The sequence below is a fragment of the Phascolarctos cinereus genome, unplaced genomic scaffold (genome assembly GCF_003287225.1).
Source record: "Phascolarctos cinereus isolate Bilbo 61053 unplaced genomic scaffold, phaCin_HiC Scaffold_1;HRSCAF=81, whole genome shotgun sequence".
Taxonomy (NCBI): domain Eukaryota; kingdom Metazoa; phylum Chordata; class Mammalia; order Diprotodontia; family Phascolarctidae; genus Phascolarctos; species Phascolarctos cinereus.
In genome coordinates, this window is record NW_027555514.1 from 196,016,843 (window position 1) to 196,033,156 (window position 16,314).

The following is a 16,314-nucleotide window of genomic DNA, read 5'->3' on the forward strand; positions in this document are numbered from 1 at the left end:
TAAGTAATTTCTTCCTTGCTCCTCTAATTTTATGATGTCACTGCATCTAAACCACATGCCAATTTGGAGCTTATCTTGGTATATAGTAAGAGATGTTGGCATATGAATAAATGAATGAAAAAAGCATTCATTAAGCACTTATTATGTGTAAAGCATTGAGCTTTACATGGTTGACACTTATAGAAATGTAAAATAGTTCCCTTTCTCAAGCTGCTCACATGCTAATGGGAAAAACAACAAAAATGTAAGGTTTCAGATGCAAATCAGATGAAAGGGCCTGCGGTCCTTAAGGTGCAGCAGAAAAACAGATAGTAATGCCTCCTTTTTAATGTCATTTCCACTGATAAAATCTTTTAAAGTTTCATATTGAACCATTTGGCAATGCCAAAGACTTAAGTGGCAACAATTTTCTTTTCTAGGTCTTTGGTAACTTTGACTGTAGCACATGAAAGAGAAGTTGCCACTCTGTATCTCCCCAGGGGTTGCTTTCCAGGGTACAGCTAATAACAAATTATTTTGAAGATTACTACTATGTAATACAGTTTGAAATTTGGTGTTTTAAGTCCCCTTTTTCCTTGAGATTCTTGATTTTATTTGTCTGTTTACTTATTTATTTTAGCTCTGTGAAGTAATCCTTTGGTAGTCTGATTGGTATGTCCCTCATTAATTTAGGTAGTACTGACATTTTTATCATATTGGCTCAATCTACCTATTTTTGTAAAGAGTGCTTTGTAATTGTATTCATATGGTTCCTGTTTCCTATAGTTCCTGACAGATGGACTCCTAAGTATTATACATTCTTATAGTTATTTCTCTTTTGTTCTTGCTGGATTTTGCTGTTAATGTACAAAAATATTTATGTGAGTTTATTTTATGTACTGCAACTTTGGATATATTAAAATTATTGCTTAAATTAATTTTTTAGTTGAGGCTCTAGGTTTCTCTAAATAAACCATCATATCATCTGCAAAAAGCAACAATTTTGTTTTCCCTTTGACAATGCTTGTTCCTGAAATTTTTTCCTTGCCTTACAGCTATTGCTAGTATTTCTAGTACAATATTAAGTATCTGAATTGAAATTCTGAAATGCAAACACAAGAGTAAAGAGAAGCCTAAAAAAGGTAAATACACTTGAGAAATTGAAAGGGACTACTACAAGAAGAGAGGGCAGCTAGATAACAGAACAGAAAAAGTCAGAAAGGCCTGGAGTAAGGAAGACCTAGGTTCAAATCCAACTTCAAATACTTCTAGCTATGTGACCCTGGGCAAGTCACTTGACCCTGTTTGTCTGTTTCCTCATTTATAAAATAAGGTGGAGAAGGAAATGGTAAACCACGCTAGTATCTTTGCCACGAAAACTCCAGAAAGGGGTCACAAAGTATCAGACATGACTAAAAACAACTAAACAACAACAGGAATATGATGAAGTGTTTGCATTCTAATAGGAAAAGAAGAAATAATTATCCCCTGAGACCTCCGTCTTCAAGTGTCATAGAGGTGGGTAAATAAAACAATCAGATGTTGTCAGGACAGTTTTGTTCCATTTTTAATGACTTTTAAAGTAGAAATAAAGAGGATGGGAAAAGGAGTACACAAAGGGGGAAGATGAAAGTACAATTTCACAGAATCAGGGTATTTAAGAAGACAACTGTATAAACATGGGGAAGGTGGGAGTCACAAGAACCTTACTTTCATCTAAACTCAACCTACATAGAAAGAATTTGGTTTAAAAACACATTAAACTTAATAAGGAAATAGGTAGGAAGAAGGGAAGGGGAAGAGGTTATGAGGAAAGGGAGACTCTGGATGGAATTTGTCAAAAGCAAAATAAACCCTACCTTTGGAAAGAAGATTGGGAGGATTAAAAGGTTTTTTGACTTATCATGTTTTTTAGGAGACCTATAATCCTTAGCTTGCCCCTATGTATGCTGTCTTCAAGATCAATGTTTTCCTTGTGTGGAAATAGTGTTATTGCTTTTTTTCTCTTCTTCCAGACTACTCTTCACTTCTGTGTATTTACATTTGCAATCAGTTATTCTCTTGATGAGACTTGCGACAATGGATTCAATGTTTTCTACTCTGTCAAATATTTCTGTCACACAGGCCATATGTTCTATTTTCATGATTTTTATGTCTCTTTTAAGCCATTTAAGAACATTATGCTGTAATTCTATGCTTTCTTGGAATCCACAGGGTCCTTGGGCTCGTCAACTAGTTTTCCTTTGTTTTGCAATATTTATTTATAAATATCTGGACTCTAGCTGATCTGGATGCCATTTGCCCTTATGTTATTAAAACCTTCCCTGTTGGTTTATCTGCTCATCTTCAAAGTCTTCAACTGAGTTTTTTCTTTTTGTCTTTGGTAATTTGTCTTTTTTCATTAAATTCTCTTATTGCTCACTATCTGACTCCTTCCTCTTTGATTATGATTTGTTTGGAAGCAGGAACTCAAAGCAGCCTCACCCTCTTCCTGCTCTGTATAATTCATGTTTCCTTGGCCTCAGTCTCTGGTCCAAGTGACTTCTGAGGGACAGAATTCGATTCAGCTGGATTCTGGGCCCATTCTCTAAGGCTCAGTGGACTGTAAATATATGGTCACACACAATGGTGTCCTATCCAAGTTTTCTCTGTTTCTGTTTCTCAGTTCTTTTTGCTGAACTGCCTTGTAGCTCAGAGCACTGCCTCATTTCCATCTGAGTCAGAACAAGTTTCAGCCTTTTGGTTTTCTAAAGCACTGAGAGGAGGATAGGGGCAGAGTTAAGTTCTGTTGCAAACCCATGTTCTGTTGGGGAGAGGGTAATGAATGTGTTATGGGTTAAGTATTAGCATCCTCTGATGTTAGTTCATCAAGTTTTTGCCTCAGTAGGGATTCTTGGTGTCCTAGATCATGGAGAAATTGTTTTATTTCTTGTGCATAATTTCTATTTTGGACATGTTTGAGAAGTCATGAGGATCACAGAAAATACCTAGTCTTCCAACCCAGAAAGGGGGAATTAAAAGGAAAGAAAAAAAAAGGTTGAATATTGTTGATCAGAGACTAGAGGAAGGGAAGAAAAAAGGGCCAGTGAAGTAAACTGCTTCAATTACAGAACACTAGTGTTGAACACTCCTCTCTCGTTACCTTCTTTGTAAAAAGGAGGGTAGGAAGAAGGTATGAGATAGGACTATGAGAATAGGATGGAAGGAAATACCCAACTAACAATCATAAATATTAAAGGAATAAAATCACCTACAAAATGGAAGCAGACAGCAGAATGGATTAGAAAGCAGAATCCATCAATATGTTGTTTATAAGAAACAACATGAGTTAAACAGTTAAAAGAAGGGGGAAGGGGCAGAAGATGTAATACTTCAAGTGAACTAAAAAAAGCAGGAGTAGCAATCATGATCAGACAAAGAATGGGAAAATTATACAAGACTGAGATAAACTATATTGAGAAACTACATTATGTTTAAAGGCACCATATGCAATGAAATAATAACAATACAAAATATACATGTGCCAAATGGCATAACATCCAGTGTATTGAAGGAAAAAAATACAGAAAAGGTAGACAATATGAAAGTTAGAGATTTGAGTGGACCTCTTTCAGACAGATAAATCTAGGAAAAAGATTAAACAAGAAAGGAGTTAAGGTCCTGAATAAAATTTTAGAAAAGTTAGATATGATAGATCTTTAATAATTACTGAACGGGAATAGAAAGGGAGATGCATATTTCTTATTACTATGTGGCACACTTAAAAAACTGATCATGTATTAGGACATTAAAATCTAACAAAAATTTGCATCACCAGAAATGTTAAAACATATACTTTACTGACCACACCCAATAAAGTTATATTCAGTGAAAGGCCTTTAAAGAAAGGATTAAAAATCAGAGATTAAACCTGTGAGTCAAAGAATAAACCACAGAAACAGAAAATTCCATGAAAGAAAATGACAAGAAAACAATACATACTAAAGCTTTTGGGATGTGGCCAAAGCAGTCCTAGGGAGACTGTAGATTCTAGATTCTCTGAAAACATTCTGGGGATTAGAGATGCACAACTCAGAATCACCTGTAGACATTCCCACCCAATCTGGGATTCCAGAATGGGAACCCCACAGTTCTAAAGAGATCCTATGAGAGACAAACTAGGCAGGCAGAGAGCAAAGTGCAGAGGGCAGAATATACTCTGGACCCTATGAACCTTCAGGGTAGTCCCAGAACTCCCTGTTTGAGCTCAGCAGTACCCAAGCCCAATACAGGCTAGTCTGAATCTTCTTTGAGGGTGGCTGCAGAACAGTAACTTCAGGAATATTCCGGGTAGACCTAATATGGCACTTTCTGCCCAGCTGGGCATGATGCTTCCTCAAACCCATGACTGTGACTTGAACTCCAAGTTCCAGCAAAGCACTGTAGGAAACAGAGCCTGAGGCCAACCTTAGTCTAGCCCAGAAAGCAGCCATAGGGAGCTCTAGCCATGGTCCAAAGAATCACCACACACCCAGTCCAAACTGTGGAAGGAAAGCAAAAGCAAGCCCCAAAGAGTGCCTGAAATCTATAGTGGGAATACAGCACAAGAGTATCCCTCAGCCTAGCATTAGGAGAAAAACCTCAGGTTTTCCTACAGCAGAGAGAGCCTGTGATAAGAAGGAGACTCCAGGCAGAGCCCTGAAAGGTTGATCTAGTCTGGAACACTATACTGAGTAACTGTGCACAAAATTCAGGTTCAGAGCCTAACCAAAAAGAAGGCTTCCCATGAGCAAACCAAGGAAAACACCAGCCACCATGAAGTAATACTTTAGTTTGAGAAATACTCTAGGGGTGAACCCCAAAGACAACAGCAACCTCATAAGTCCAGGTAAAGTCTCAGAAAAAAAAACTGTCCTAGCAATAGAGACTTAAGGATTACCTGGAGGAAATTAAACAAGAGATTCAGAATGGAAAATCCAAGGAGGAAAGAAACGCAAAGAAAAACGACAGCTTGAAACAAACAGTGGAAAAACTCACTAAAGAACTGAATGCTCAGAAAGTTACAATACGCCAGGCAGAAAATAATTCACTAAGAAGATAAGAAATGTCAAAACAAAACCAAAAGAATGAAGGAAAAAACAAGAAAGTCTAAGCAATATAACATTTTTTTAAAATTTGACTTGGAAAACAGGCTAAGGAAAAACAATCTAAGAGTTATCAGATGATCTGAAAATTATAATCAGAAAAAAAGCCTGGATACCATATTTCTGGCAATTTTAAATGAGAACTGCCAAGAACTCTTAGAATGATAAGGGCAATGTGAAAATACAAAAAAAAATCTACTAGTCATCTTCTGAAAGAAAGTTCAAAATGAAAATCTGCAAGATCATTATATACAAAATCCAGAGAGCTTCCAGGTCAAAGAAGTACTACAGGCTGCCAAAAAGAAGGAATTCAAATACTCAGTTTCCTTTTTTAGATCATTATTCATAAAATGCTCCTTGACTGTACCCAAAGGGTCTGTCTTGGGCCCTCTCCTTTTCTTTCTTCACTCTCATTTCATGACCTCATCATCTCACATGAGTTTAATTATTATCCCTATGCCAATGACTCCCAAATCTATATTTCTAGTCTTAGTTTCTCCAGAGCTTTAGTTCCACATAATCAATGGCCTACTGGACATTTTGAAGGCAGTTAAGCGCTGGGGACACATCTCAAATTCAACAAGTACAAAAACTGAACTCATGATCTTTTTTTCTCTTCTGAACTTCCTTGTTTCTGCAAAAGGACATTACCATCCTTCTAGGCACACAGGTTCACATCTGTGTCATCTTTGACCTCTTTACTCTCATTGACCCCACTGAATCTTGTTTTTATTCCCAAACATTTCTTGCATCCATGCCCTTATCTCTACTTATATAGCTACAACTTTAGTTCAGGCTTTCATTTAAACTACTTCAACAGCCTCTTAATTAGTTGCCCTGTCTCAATGCTCTCTCTTCTTCCATCTGTTCTTCCCTGAACTACCAAAACGATTTTCCTAATGCGCAAATCTGATGTCACTAACCTACTCAGTAAACTACAATAGTGACTCCTGAAGATCAAACAGAAGTCCTCTGTATGATATTTAAAACCCTTCACAACCACCTTTCTAACCTTATTGCACAATATTCCCTTCCACACATACTAGGTTCAACCAAACTGGCCTTTTTGCTGGCTCCTCATAGGTAGCATTCCATCTCTCACTTCATGGCTGCATATGCTACCCTTCACATCTACCTCCTGGAAGCCAAAGCTCCCTTCAAAGTTTGGCACATGTGCCACATTCTTCATGAAGCCTTTTCTAACTGGCCAGATGTTATTATCTTACCCCTCTCATCCTCCCGAAATTGCCTCTTTATCTATTTTGTACCTAGTTGTGTGGTTGTTATTTCCCCCAGTTTAAATGCAAATTCTTTGAGGGTAGAGACTGTTTTCACTTTAGTCTTTATATCCTTAGGCTTAGCACAGTGCCTGATACACTGTAGAAACTTATTAAATTCATATAGAGTTAATATGTCAGGTGGTAACTGAACCCAGGTTTTTCTGACTTCAAAGATAACTACCTATTGTCATGTTGTGTCTTGAGAATTCTCTAAGACACTTTAAAACTTGAATTGTTTGGACATATACACCAAAATATTTACAGGAGCACTTTTTGCAGCAACAAAGAACTGGAAGCAAAGTAGATGCCTGTTGATTGGAGAATGACTAAATAAATTGTGGCACATGAATGTAATGGAATACTATTATGCTGCAAGAAATGATGAATATGATGAATACAGAGAAACATGGAAAGACTTACATGCACTGATGCAAAGTGAAGGAGAGCCAAGAAAAAATGTACACAATGATAACAATGTAAATGGAAAGAACTACTACATGAGTAATTGATAATGGATGCTGCAAAATTAAAAAGAATAATCTTGGCTCCAAAGAAGAGACATAAAAAATCTCCCTCCACGTTCTTGGCAGAGGTGGGAAGACTGACAAGTCTGGGACACAACATATCAGATATTTTGGATATACTGATCAGATTTGCTGATTTTTTTTTATCTTCCTCTTTTTCTTTAAAAAAAATCTTTGCTATAAGATTTTCTCTTGGAGAAAGAGAGGAAGGGATATAGAGAGAAACTCAGGTGAATTAAAAACAAAAGTTATCAATAAACATTTATGGCTGTCCACTGTCCTTTCCTTTTTCACAGTTGTACTTGGTATACTGTCTCAAGATTTGTATCAAATTTGATTTGCTAATCTCTTTATTCCTTATTTCCCATGAATTCAAGTAAACACACTTAAATGATTCCTATACAGTGGCACAGATCCTATCTAATGAGAAAAATATTCCAAGAGAGAATGTAAGTCAGGCATTTGTAGTCACTATTCACTTTCACATCCATATGGTAACACTAAGCAACCTGGAAAAATACAATCAATTCTCAATCACCTATAGACAGACAATATAGTCTTGAATTTTTTCCTAACATGACTAAGCAGGGTAGGTGATAAAATCTTATCCTGACAAAGTTTGAGATCTTTTTATTTTTATTCCTCCGTGCAGCATGCAGGCCAACAAAAGGTCTTTAAGGCCAAAATACTTAAATCAACTCCACCATGAAGTTGAAGGGTGAACTATACAGCTCAGTTCATGTTGTTGCTTTTATTCATTTATGAAATGATACTATTTCAGCATGTAGTGGGGAACAGAAAAGAATTTTGAGCAAGGAGTCCCTGAAGAAAAGATGTATTAGCTTGTTTCTGAGTCAATGTCATTACTTCTAAGGTATGAAGTCCTACTTCAGATAATAATGTGGGACAAATCCATACATAACTAAAAATAGGGACTGGACCTGTGATGTCATGGGTATGGAGAACTCCTAGGTGAGGAAATTCCCTCTACCAATTTAGGTCAGCACCTTCTCTGCAACTTAATGTCTTAGAGAGTTTTGAAAACATTGAGAGGTTAAGCAACTTTTTCAGAGTCACATAACCTATTTGTGTCAAAGGCAGGGTTTGAACCCTGGCTTCAAGGCTCGCTCTCTATCCACTATGTCACACTGATTCTCCACAGAAATATAAAAATTCTAAAGCCAAATAAAAACAATTTTTGGATTACCAAATTTATCATTAATCATTCAACAACACATGTAGGGCTATTAATACTGTACTTCAGGTACCTTGTGACACATAGTAAAAAAAAAAAAAAGACAACACCCTGGGCTTAAGTATGAAAGATAGCTAAGAAAAAAATTTATTGGTTAAATTGAATTAGATTTTAAAAACAAACTACTTGAAAGGCTATGTCAATGTTCATATGTAATATGCAAGTGTGTATATGTATATGTGTGCTACATAAATATACATGCACATACATATTTTCTTATTCTTTGTAAATGGCCTTGCTGCTGATTCATAACTTTTTTTCTGGGCTGACCAATAGTCAAAGACAGCTTGTTAGAAGAGATACAAGAATAGCTTGAGAAAAAAAAGGAGAAAGATTTTTTGGTAAGAGGTAATTATCTGAATTAAAATTTAACCAGGATTATTCAGTTAACTCATCTTGCTTTGATAGTATGTTTAATAGTTTGATATGCTGCAAAATTCTCAATTACAAAAAAAAAGACTTTGGATTTGGGTTTTTTTACTTACTATATATTCCAAAGACAGCATTCAATCAACACAGGCTCTCTATATCGAACACTACAGTGATGCTTGGTTAAGCATACAATAAGAGGTCAGACCTGTGTTTGCTCTGCTGAGTCAAATGTTTTTTTAAAAATTTATTTTATTTATTACTATTTTGTAATTGACAAACAATGCAGTTTATACAGGTATGAGTAAGGATATGTCCTGCTGTTGAAAAATGTTTGCTAAAGACTACCTGTTTCCTAGTGATATTTTCATGAAAGGTATCCTTGATACATATGTACAGTATTCTAATAAAGATCTACAAAGATGAGAGAAAAAATCAGGTAAGCATTTCCTAAGCTAACCAATGCTGACTATCTGAACCAGTGACATGAAGCAGCAAAGGTTTCTACAGCGCAATTTAAAACACACATTAGAATATCAGAAGAAACATCAACTTCCTAGTGCATTTAGAGAATTACTCACATCTGGCATTCCTATATAGAAGAAAAGGATCCTGAAGTTGGAAATCCAGGTCTTTAGTGATGGGTTCAGTCCTGTTTTCCATGCTGAGCCTATTCATAATGGTGAATCCATGCTTGGGAGAAGCTGACCTGAAAATCACCAGAGGAAAGAGTTGTTCAAAAGTTATTATAGTACAGCTTTACTTTGGCAAGTTACAACCTTTTTGCTTCTATTCATATAACTTAACTGTAGATCAGAGGTTCTTAACTTTTCTGCATGTTATGGACCTTTTGGTCATCTGGTGAAGCCCATGAACCCCCTTCTCAGAATTATGTTTTTAAATGCATAAAATAACATATATGATAACAAACGAAATCAATTATTTTGAAAAAATCATATAATTTTTCCCATTCAACTTTAAAGACTCTTGAAATCTATCTACAGACCCCAAGAGGTCCATGAATGCCAAGTTAATAACTCATGCTTTGGATAAATCCTTTTTCCTTTACCAATATTTCTTTGTCTATACAAATATAAAGTGACATTTCTTAATTCTTGATGTTTGTGCTCTAATACATATGTAATGTAGCAATTACTTTTTATGCCACTCATTTGTCAATTAATACCATTCAATTTTATATGTTAAATCCTCCTTCCCTATTTTCCCATCAATATAAAATTTTTATGAAAATAATACACACAAAAAGCAGTTCACAATTTCATATACAATTCTTTTTTCTGTTTCTCTATATATACTGAAATGCTGATGTTTGTTAAATTCATAACAGTAAGGGAATTTTTTTTTAAATCTATGGGTATATTTGAAGGCATTATTGATGAAGGTGTGAGAAAGGGGCAGAAAGGTTTTCTTATACGATATTTCACAATAAACCACATCTTTACCTATACATGGTTGACTGAAGATATAGAAAATACAAGATTCCATGATGCTTATTTTGTTGATTATGAGGCATCTCTCAAGCACACGTTAAATTTATACAAGATTCCTTGAAGCTATACAACAAAAATATCCTCACTTAATAACCTTCTGATCTTCAGGCATAAATCAGGGAGTAATATGCTCACCAAAGCACCAAACTGACATAAGTGATCTAGTACAGAGGCCAAGTAAAAGAGAGATTACATATAATGGACTCTTCCAAATGCTACTGTTTGCAGATGACATTTTGCAAATGAAACACTGAAGAGAATCCTGAGCAACCTCAATAACCACTAAACAAGTTCAACTTAACTTCTACACAGGAATAACCAAGCAGATGAATACAGCTAGATCCTGATTAGTGCAAATATGGAATCCCCCTGAAACAGCTGCATTATTTGAATTCGTGCTGCATATTTCCACTGAGCTGGAACCAATTGCTATATTTTACACAATTATAACTTCAAGTAGAGTAAATTCAAACACAGGTGACCCATCAAGGGGATTTCTCATTTGTACTAATCAAGCTGCAATGTCTGTTGTCCAGATTATGATATGCAGTTGGATTGACAATCTATAGCATTGAGTCTGTCAGTATGTGTAGATGTTCATTTATTATACAATCGTTGCATACAAAAATGAATTGGGCACAGAAGTAAAGATAAAGAAGAGAAAAGGATGAATTGCTTTACAGGAACTGCTTTACTATAAAACATACCCATATTTTTAATACCAATATCTTCTGGTATCATTATAAGGCATTGACTTGTAGAATGTCATAGCCACCAAAATGAAACTGAGTAACACTCAAAGTGTAACAGAAAGGAGCATAAGTAGCCATGAGTTGGCTGCAACAAATTGATAAATAAAGCATTTTAAGGGAAAAATAAAATTTAAAAATGTCATTAAAATGTTTTAAAGAAAAAGAAAATGGCTGGTAAATGGGTGAGAATGAGAGAAAACCAAAAGACAGCCTATGAACTCTATTATTATCCTCACAATGTCAGAAGAAATTGAGGAAAGTCTCCAAAACACTGTCTGCCTGTAAACATATGGAATGACAAAGACATACAGAATAGGCAGGCATCACTTGGGGTATGAAGGAATATCCACATTAATAAGATCACAGATCCATTTGAGAGTTCTGTTTCTTAAACTACACTGTAAGCTTTTTTTTTTTAAGAACAGGGACACTGTATTCTTTGTACCCCCAAGAATGCATAGCATAGTGTCCTGACAATAATAATCACTAAATTAAGTATCTGTGGATTGGTTTGTTACCATACAGTATACACTGACCATTAGTGGTCAGTTGACAAAACTTTTAAGCGTTTGATTAAAATTGAAAGATGTGAAATTTCTTTGAGGAAAGACGTACAAGAAGTTACTGAACTTGCCAACAAGCATTATAAAATTAAAGCATGAGTAATCTAATCCAAATATCATTAAGAACTAAATTTCCCACAATGTAAAATAAAGGGAAATCTGAGTTACCTGAAAAGGTGATTATACAAGTTTTTCTCCTGCAATTAAAGGTAATTGTTTTTAAGAAGAGACTCAAATTACACAGAATTCAAACTTTACCAACTATATATACATTTTTCTAACCCTAGGTTGCAGTCATAATATGTCCACTGTGGACCTTTAGGGTTCAAATAAAAATAATACATGATTACAATGTGAAACTGAAATAATTAGAAAAGATCCAATTTTAGCCATGATTTCAAATTCTACAAAAATTATTAACCAAAGAATAAAGATGAAATTTCCTATTGGCCATTAGCTTAACATCTGAAAAATATCTCTAGCAATTCTGTTCTTAAACAAATAGAAAAAAAGGAAAGCATTTTATATCATTATTACTTTGCCCTAACAGGTTCCCATTTTAATAATGATGTAAGACAAGCTCCAGAGGCATCAACTTTACCAGTGGGTGTCTCTATATGTTCTGCATTATGAGAAAGAAATCACAAGAGGAAATAACAAAGAGCAAGAAAAAGAGGAAAGAATGGGATTGCCTCTTTTTCTCCATAAGTCAGAATTTGATTTCTTCAAGTATCTGAAGAATAGCAAGATGTTTTCTCTTCAGAGTTGAAGAACAGTAAAATGTTTTCTCTTCAGATATCTTAAACAGCTTAAAAATTTTTCTTCAACTAATAAACACATTTCCTTTCCCTCTCCCCTCCATACCTCAAAAGAAGAAAAAAATCATGTAACAACAATGCATATTGAAGCAAAACTGATTCCCACACTGGCCATGAGTTCATTACTTCTGTCAGGAGAGGGGTAGTATGCTTCATCACCAATCCTCTGAAACCATGGATGGACGTTACACTAATCAGAGTTTTTATGTCTTTCAAAGTTATTTGTCTTTACAAAGTTGTATTACTATGTACATTTTTCTCCTGGCTCTGTTAACTTCATTCTGTATCAGTTTATATAAGTCTTTACATATTTCTATGAAATCATCCTTTCTGTAATTTCTCATGGCACAATGGTATTTCATTACATTCATATCCCATAATTTATTTAGCCATTCCTCAATTTTCAATTCTTAGACATACTAAATTCATAGCAGCTATAAATGTTTTTTGTACATTTGTGTCATTTTCCTCTTTCTTAATCTGACAATTAAGAAATAACTGGAGAAAAAAAGGCATAACTGGTAACTGCAGTTGAACAGTGAGGTCAGAAACCATATAACAGAAGTCTTAGAAGAGAGTAAAAGAATAGGAAATAGAGAGGATTCTTAACATTTTTTCTTAAGGAGTTGAGCCACAACAAAGAGCTAGTGGAATGGCTGGATCAAAAATAGTTTTTTAAGGATGAGGGACACATGGGCATGTTTGTAGAAAACAGGTGAAGGATCCAGTAGATAAAGTAAAGATAAGAGAGAATGGGAATAATGGTGGGGACATTTATCTGGGAAGATTAGGAAAGGATGAGATCAAGGACTCATGCAGAAGGGTTTGCCTTGGTAAGGAAACAGGTAACCTCTTAAACTAAGACTGGAGTGAAAGGAGAAACAGTGGAGAGTTGAAGACGTCTGAGTGATGTGAGATGACGAAGAGATAAATGGGAGTCCTCAACAAATGGTGTCAATTTTTAAATTGGGGTTTTTTTTTGGCAATGTATGAAGCAAGGTCTTAAGGTAAGAGGGTGGATGGAGATGATGCTGTGGAATGTTTGAGAAGAGAAGATTTGGAATGGTTGTTCTGAAGAGCAGAATTAAGCAAACTGATCAGACAAGACTAGAAGGACTAACTTGCTGAAGCAAAGATTGCATAGTGCTGAACTGATTTAATAAGGTAGATATTGGAAAGAGAAGAGAATGTAGCCAGTGCAGAGGTGATGGCCTAGGAAAGAACCAAGGGTTGGAGGGAATGGAAGTCACGATGAAGAGCAGAGTTTGGGGTCACAAAAACCCAAAGGGGAGAGAAGGTATACAGAAGGCTATTTAAATGATGTTAAGTGCTGCAGAAGAGTCAAAAAGTACTGATGAAAGTTCCTTAGATTTGGCGATTGATAGATCATTAGAAGCTTTGGAAGATGAATTTTCAGTTGAATGATAAGGTCAGCAACCAGACTGCAGAGGGTTTAGAAAGAATGAGAAGAGAAGAAACGAAGACACTAAGTATAGATGATTTTCTCAAGGAATATAGCTGAGAAGATGAGGAGAGATAAGATATAGCTAATGAGTATGGCAGGATCAAGAGAGGGTCTTTGAAGAACAGGGAAGACATTTGAGTGTTTATAGGAAGCAAAAAAGGAGCCAGTGGATAAACAAGAGATTAAAGATCAGAGAAGGGGTGGGGATAGGAGGGATGGGGTCAAGGGTGTATATATAAAAGAACAGTTTTTGGCAAGGAGAAAAGTCACCTCTTCACTTGACAGAGTAGAGGAAGAGATAGTAAGAAAAGATGTCTGACATGTTAATTTCTATTTTTTTGTGTAAGCTTTATAATGCATATAATTATTAGCAGAATAGTACAGATAAATACAGTTGATCCTCATTATTCATGGATTCCATATTTGTGAATGCTCCTACTTGCTAAAATTTGTAACACCAAAATCAGTACTCACAGTAGTTTCCTCTTCATTCATGGACAATGTACAAAGTAGCAAAAAATTTGAGTCACATGACATACATGGTTCCAGCCAAGGTCAAACAAGGCAAGAACATTCTCTGACTTCTGGTTTTAGCTTTTGTACTATAAACAAATGTCCTTTTTCATGGTATATTTAGAGCTGCAATGTTTTTTGCATTTTTGTGCTTTTTGATGGGTGATTTTGCTGTGTTCCTAAGCACAAGAAGGCTATGATGTGCCTTTTGGAGAAAATAAATGTTAGATAAGCTTTGTTTAGGCATAAGTTTCAGTGCTGTTCGTTGTTGAGTTCAAAATTAATAAATCAATAATATAGTATGTCCAGAAAAAGGAAGAGGAGATTCACCAATCTGTACATGAGGCAGTTCTGGAAAGTGCTAAAGTATATGTTGTCACCAGAGGCTTGCAGGAACCTAACTCTGTATTTCCCCAAGGATCAGTGATTCAGTATTCATTAATTTAGTGTTCAAGGAGAATTTATAGAAAATAACTACTATGAACGATGAGAATTAACTATAATTTATAGATAAATAAACATAAGCATATTAGGAACGCATGCTCTAAATTATGTTTGGAGACCACTGACCTAGAAAATAAAATCCAAACTCTTTAGCCTTACCTGTAAGATCATCCATAATCTGATCTCTACCTATTTTTCTAGTCTTTCCCCCATCTACCTTCCTACAGGAAACCACTGTTCCAAACAAATTCACTATTCTTGAACATATACATATATTCCTATTCTGGCTCTTGTCAATCCTCCTAACAAAAATGCTTTCTCCTTACTTCTCTGGTTATGTAAGTTTTACATATTTCTCAAGGTATAACTTAAATCCTACTTCCTCCAGTCCACAATGATTTCTTCTCCCACTGAACTCTATAAAATCTACCTCAAAGGACTGCATGAGGCTCAAAAGAGATAACCTATGGAAAGCACTTTAAAAGCTTTCAGTTGCACCCTATCAATATGAACTACTATTGCTACTATTTTCTATACTATTCATTTAAGAACATGCTATTTTGTATTCTTAATTTATCTTTTCACATACATGTACTGCTCTCCCCTCTCCCAAGAACTAGATGGCAAGCTCCTTGAAAGTAAAGAACAATCAATTCAATCCAATAAACATTTAAGTGTCTTTATTGTGTGCAGACAACTTTTCTAAGACCTGGGATGAGAAACACAGGTTAGCTAAGACATGGTGTGCCCTCATGGAGTTTACATTCAAGCAAGCCGATGAAGTATACAAAAGTAACTAATATAAAATAATACAAAAAGTGCTATGTGAAATCCAAAGATGGAGAAGATCACACTGATTATGAGGATAAGGGAAGTATTTTTGGAAAAGGTGGCATAAGAATTAGACTTTAAAAGGATGGGTAGAGATATTATGTGGGTAGAATTGGCCAGATTTACTTCATGATTCTCTGAGGGCAAAGTCAAAGCTAACACTGTAGGTTCAATTTGAGAGACTGAGTGAATAGCAATCACCACTGACCTCAAAGTAAGAAGGAACAAGTTTAAGGGAACAATATTAAACTCCATGTTGGCCATGACTTTCATAAGACTTCGTCTTATACCTCCTCTTTGTATCCTGGCACCAAGAGCAATGAATGCCTTGTATGTTGTAGGAGACCATTAATTGTTTGCTGATGAATTTTATCTGTACCATTCCATAACTACAACAATACATCTGTCTCATTTCTATTCTCAGTGCCACCACCCTTATTTGGCTATGTGTGAACATGTTTACATGTGTGTATCTATGATAAATATATCATCACTAACTTCTGTAACTTCACCTCAGCATCATTTCACTGTAAGAATTAATACTCATGGCTTTTGCCTAAATCCACTTTAAACCTCTTTCAAATTACAACGATTTTTAAAAGCATTTTCAGTTCTAATGATGCTATTCTGTAGAATCAGATCTTCATAAGCAAAAAAAGAGGGGATTCCATTTTAAATGCTGATTATGGACTACAATCTTCTTAACAGTAATAATTAACAAGCAGCACAGTAACTTACTAATCAATCAGCAGTTGTAAATCCTACATTCTTACCATAATACATTTTAACAACTATTTAATGTTTTGTCTTTAAAACTGTCAAAAGGACAAAAATTTAGCTCTATTTAAAATATGATTAGATCCATAATACCAAGCCTATATTGAGAT

General features: G+C 35.3%; 2 protein-coding genes across 8 annotated transcripts in view; one reads left to right on the forward strand and one right to left on the reverse strand.

The window, feature by feature from the left end:
• The window catches only part of DCP1B (decapping mRNA 1B), a 101,796-nt gene that overhangs the window by 64,619 nt on the left and 20,863 nt on the right, over nt 1–16,314 (reverse strand). For all 7 annotated transcript variants that reach the window (XR_002327391.2, XM_078156116.1, XM_021001678.2 and 4 more), the window contains one exon: nt 9,112–9,239. Coding sequence is in view for 6 of the 7 variants with exons in the window: in XM_078156116.1 (XP_078012242.1) it covers nt 9,112–9,239 (128 nt within the window). In the remaining variant the exon portion in view is untranslated. The remainder of the gene's footprint in view (nt 1–9,111; nt 9,240–16,314) is intronic.
• Nucleotides 1–16,314, forward strand: part of CACNA1C (calcium voltage-gated channel subunit alpha1 C) — a 1,008,001-nt gene that overhangs the window by 9,980 nt on the left and 981,707 nt on the right.